Genomic DNA, 5,846 nt, shown 5'->3' with positions numbered 1-5,846 from the left:
TCTTTACGCAGTGTTTCGTTCATGAAGAAACCTTGAAAACGATGTCAGGCTATGTTTAGTTTAAAACTGTTATGTTTTTAAGACAAATTGCTAAATAAGGCCTGTTGTTGGCGCAGATTTTGTGCTGGTGTACAGTCCGAGTGACAAAGACGACAGACAGACCAGAATGAAGAGAGAGTTCAGGAAGGAATACTTCAGGAACATCCAGAGAATGGGAATACAGCTAGAACAGGTACTCATCACCACCAACCCCTCATCACAATTTAAAACTTTTGTTGATTTTATATTCTAGAAGTTGGCTCCTGGATTGAAGTTTTCCAAAAAAAGGTCTTTCCAATTATAACCCCCCCCCCCACTTTTAGTCTTTTAGTGGTCATATAACCTATACCCTCCTCCCCAATAATGGTAAACATACCATACTAGGGGATATATTTTTGTGAAAGGGGCTTTAATAGGAAAGACACCCTCCAAACCAAAAGAAATTTAAAAATCAAGAAAGATTGGCAGTGAATCACACTGAACATGTATTTTTTCACCATAAAGCGCCCGCATCCTTAAGCTGTGAATAAGGAACAAACGGTGACTTTTAGTGTGGTTTAGGGTTTTTAACGGTTAGAATTTTTGTTCATAGCATTCACCACAATTCTTACTATTTTTAGCAATTTTTAGAGTTGACGGATCGAACATGTTGACATTTCGAACGTATAGTACTAAGGTGTTATTTAGCTATTTCATATAAAGATCATATATGATTTCCTTGGATCCACGCAAAGACCGTACTGATAAATGCGTTATGATTTTGTATATCATATATGACCTCTTTTTGGGTATGAAAACTACCAAAAATCAAGCATATTCACCCATAATGATCACCAAGTCAAGGTACAAATTAAAGAATGAATCTTAATCCCATTCAGACTATTGATACACAGTGTTGCAATTTGCGAATTGAACGTTTTTTTGCACCCCAAATGAAAAACACCAATTTTCAAGTCCCAAATACACACGTACAAGATTTGAAATGGAACCGAAAATTTATATAATGAACAGCATTGCATGTAGGAACTGATTTGATGTGTAAACTTCTTTTTCCAGGAAAAAAAGGATCTTCAAGTGATTGCAGTTAGGTCCTACGCTGGAACTTTCATTTTGAGACAAATTCCACTAGTTTCCCTATAAAGAATTTGGAAGTAAACTACTTTAAGCACCGTGAATCTGAAAATGATATGAAAACGAACCCCACACCAACTACCGGTACCTTAAGCTCGCCGTTGTTACGCAGATCAAGAAATTTGGTCGTGGAGTAGTGGGCTACATGGACCATGGCCTTATTTTTTGGGGGGCTATTGTATAATTTTAAAGGACGTCCTAAAGGCGGGTTTATTAACTTCCGGATGTAAACAGAATATATCGCTTCGGGAAAAACAAGAGCAAAAAACTGAAATTTACTACCTCCGAAGCTGTGAATGTGATAATGTGAAGGTAAACAAAAGTGATAGCCCAACAAAGCCACAATCCTATCCACAATACTTTTTTGGAGTAGGGCTGATTCGACAATTTTTAATATACAGCGCTGCAATAAATATTTGCCCTAAACATTGAAAGGCTATGATTGCTAACAAATGAATATGCCATTGCGATTTTGCTATCGAATCAACATGTCAAAGCGCCGATAGGTAACACGTGGATCGTTTCGTTTCAGCTGAGATTGAGTTCATCCGAGAGCAGTAAGAAGCTAGTGTTCATCAGTGCACATGTCCCATTCCACATCATGCTAGACTACGCTGAGAAACTCAACTTTAGACTCCCTATAGCTGTGAGTAATTGCTAAACTCATTACGTACCCTCATTGCCGCAAACTCATTACGACTGGGGTATCCAGCCTTTTGTCCATTTATGTCCAAACATTCTAGGGCTTATAGACTATGTAATTTTGAACGCACGACGCCCCTTTCGTGTCTTCATTTTCGATCTGGACATGATTCGGATCTCAATCTGGATCGTTTAGTTTTACAACAAATCAAAATACTCGCATGTATTTGCCTCCTTATTTATCAAACAATACATCGTTCTTGACGAGCCGAACCCTCACTCGTGCCGACCCTTATTTTTCTTGATCAGCCATTACCAAGTCAATTTCGACCAGCAAAACCCCCACAACCTCGTGCGCGCTCAAGCATCTCTTATGAGCGAGAAATCGGCCTAGGTATTGTAATAATAATAAGTAAATAACAAGGAGGCTTGGTAATGTGCGTTCGCTCATAATGTTCCGACACCGAGCAACCACATTTTTGAATTAATTGTCAATGAACGATAAAGAGATAGAAAACTTTACAAAAAAATATATTATTTTTAAAAAAAATGGCGCACCCATTTTCAAAATCGCTTACAGAAATTGCTAAAAAGAATTAAGATAAAATGAGAAAACTTTTCTTGAAAACAATTTTTCTGAAAAACAAACTTAAACTTTCAACTAAAACTTACTGAATAGAATGACTGGTAGTTTAACTTGTTTGACCTTCCAGTAGTTGAGCTTGGATATTGTCATTACTATTGTTTGTAATTAACATAAAAAGCGGTAAATACTAAAATATTTTGAAAATGATAATGCCCTATTACAATCCGAAAAAACTTAAACCATTAGTTCAAATTTACTCTTGCTTATTAAAACTCTTGCCTGTCCAATGAAACAATTTTTTGCTCCAAATGACCTTTAAATGGCTAATTTGTCAAAAATTCTACATACCAAAATTGAATGAGTAGATTTTAGTAGTTATCGAGTTATAATAGCGAAAAACCATTATGTAACAACCGAGAGCATTAGAAAGTTTCACCAATAGCTCATTAGATTAAACAATCCGACCTTTCGATTAATAAAACTCGGTCACAAAAATACAAAACGACGGACCTAATCTCGCAAAACTCAATAATTCATTAAACATTTACAAAACACACCTCAGAGCAATAAAAACTAAGAGTTTTACTGAGAAAAAAACATTTCATTCACTGAGCCTTATTTGAACGTTGATGTAAGCTTTCGATAACTACTAGTCTTCTACATTAAAACAGATTGGTCTGCAATTGGGATGGAAAAAGCAAATCATATTAAAAAGGACAGAGCCACAACACAGTTCCAATCATTTTTCATTGAAAAAACCAACGAAGAGACAAAAATTGGCCTTATTGTCGCTGCATGGCGGTTAAAAAGACCTTATAAATGTTGCAAAAGTTGCGTAGTAGGTACATTGACAAACCAAATTTGTCAGTATATTGAACATAAATTATGCTTTTTTGAAAAACATTGAATTAAATTGTCGAAAGGTTGCCAAATGGTCAGTTCTAGAAGTCTTTTTTAGGAACTGGAGGTGAAATTGATCCTTATATGAGTACAACACATTGTGTCAGCAGTTTTTATGTTTGACAACCAATTTAGACAAATTAATTTAAAGAAACAAACGGCATATTTGGTGCCATTTTTGAATATGAGAATGAAAAAAAAAACATCTACATTATCAAAAATGTAGCTAAAATTTTACCCAAAAGAGTCAGTTCAAACAATTCAACAACTCTCTTTTGTATTTAAACGTGTGATCAATAATTTTATCAAAATTTTGGCAAAATTGGTCACAATTTCAGTAGAATCATCGGAAAATATGAACAAAACAACTAAAGTGGGGGGGGCGAACGTTCACATAAATTTAAACCTACTTAACTCCCTTGAAAAAGCGAGTTCAAAACGTATTTTTGACAAGCTTTCTAATTACACCACGTCTGTATAGTGGATTTATCGATCGGCTAATTTGGACTGAAAATACACCTGTTGTCTAAAGTGAGTCGAAACAATCGGCTGTTACAGATGAGTAAAAAATTTGTTAATCCTTTCAAAAAAGTTTACAGTATATAACCACAGCGAGGATGCTATTAAGCTGACTGGTCGCTTTTCGATTGGTTCTGTAAAGTTGCGATTGAGCAGCGGATGGTTATCTTGTAAGATCTCGTAAGATTATATCAGAATCCTACACGAGATTGCACCGTCTTACAAGATTTTTTGACAGAATCTTACAAGATAAGCATTCGTTTTGCAAAATTCGTATACGATAAATATTCATCTTATAGAAAATTTACAAGATTAACATTGTTCTTACAAGCGTTTTACAGGGCAACTAACTGTTTTGTAGAAAACCAGGGCATAAAAAATTTGGATATGACTGAAGTGACAAAAAAACCTGATGTATATTTTTTCAATAGTGTGAAACTTAAAAGTCACTAAAAACCTTTTTGCAAATTACATCAACAACGGTACTAATTACTCCAGGTTTAGTGTAAAAAGAAAACATCTATATAAGGAAAATTAATTTAGCAACTTGTTATTCAAAAAGCATAATGAAAAAAATGAAAAAAAATTTAAATCATGCTTTTGAAAGATTCAGTTTATTAGCAGTAAACCAAAAGTAAAAAGTAAGAAATATGTGCTTAGGCAGTAAAATTTGAGTTTATTACCTTGAAACGCAATTTTCAATTAAGCTAATGCTTCAGAAAATTGCTAAAAGATGCGCAATCACTTCACAAGTTTCCAATGCATTAAATGATGAAAAATGCGCAAAAAAGAATCAATGAGAATGCAGCTCTACCGGAGCGAACGTGCAAGAATCTTACCAGATTACCATTTTTTCTAAAAACTTTGTCATAAATTATAAGATAACCATCATTTATAAGAATCTTAGTAGCTAAGAAACAATTTAGCCATTTTTTCTCGTCCAGGGGTTGTTCTTCATTTGAACATCTCAAGAAATGTATGTCCACCTAGGCTATCAATTAATAAAATTAGGCATATGTTTTTTCTCATACTGATTATCGGTTTCTTCTTTTTTTTCAATTCTCGCCTCGTGGTGGCAATTAAGTTATTACGCTAGAGCCTAATTGTATACCAATAATCTTTTTAGTGAAAGACCGTTTATGAAAAAATCATTTAGTGACCGATAAAAACCAAGCCCAAGAAATTTTATTATAATAAATATAATCTTTGCAGTAAATTTTGCCTCGTTGTCTAAGTCAGCCTGCTGAAAATTTTAAAGAACAACGGTTAACTCTTTCAGCGAATTTGCAAGAACCATATTCGAAGTCGATTGAGATGATGGAAACAGTAGCACTGGTTTTTCTAGTTCCCTTAAAAATGTCTGACAGTTTCATGATCTAATCCAAAAGTTTCCTCAATTTGCGGCTAACCATGTTTCCGAGATGGTAAAAGTTCGAGATAAGCAACCAAATATGATTCAAATATGAGATAACTATTATATAGTTTGAAGAAAGCGCTATATGTTCAACGTAAACCTGTCCAGAGAGATTTAATGTCGAATAACAAAAAGGTACAAGAGAATACGTTATAGCATATGCTCAAGTTAATGAGCTTACGATAAGTTACTGTAATGTTGAGCACGCTAGATTTGCAAGTATATTTGTTAATTTATTAAGGATGGTTCCAATCAAAAGGATGGTATAAGGATAGGATATTAAGGATGGTTATTAAGGATATTAAGGATGGATATTAAGGATGGTTCCACTTACTATAAATACCCTTTACCTAACATAAGTTTGGCCCAATTCCTCGACCTGGGGAGGTCAGGAGGCCTAAACAGTCTAACTAATGTGAACAATGTGAACAAGGGAACAAGTCAATGTTCACATAAGTTTTACATGTTTAGGCCTCTTGACCTCCCTGGGCCGAGCAATCTTGCCAAGTTTATGTAAGTTAAGAGGTAACTAGCGTTGACAAGTCAAAAAAGTCACAGCAAATTTGTTTACATTATTTTGCGGTGAATGCGTTGAAATGTTCGCTTCTAAGCGCA

General features: G+C 34.6%; 1 protein-coding gene across 1 annotated transcript in view; it reads left to right on the top strand.

The window, feature by feature from the left end:
• LOC142346240 (anoctamin-7-like) overlaps positions 1 to 5,846 on the top strand; it is a 70,027-nt gene that overhangs the window by 38,377 nt on the left and 25,804 nt on the right. Inside the window, exons 3-4 of the mRNA XM_075398755.1 lie at positions 117 to 232; positions 1,703 to 1,816. Of these exons, the coding sequence (XP_075254870.1) occupies positions 117 to 232; positions 1,703 to 1,816 (230 nt within the window). The remainder of the gene's footprint in view (positions 1 to 116; positions 233 to 1,702; positions 1,817 to 5,846) is intronic.

This window comes from Convolutriloba macropyga, chromosome 9 (assembly GCF_964194025.1).
Source record: "Convolutriloba macropyga chromosome 9, txConMacr16.3, whole genome shotgun sequence".
In the NCBI taxonomy this organism is placed as follows: Eukaryota; Metazoa; Xenacoelomorpha; order Acoela; family Convolutidae; genus Convolutriloba; species Convolutriloba macropyga.
Note: the sequence above shows the minus strand (reverse complement) of the source record. Positions and strands in the feature narration are given on the sequence as shown.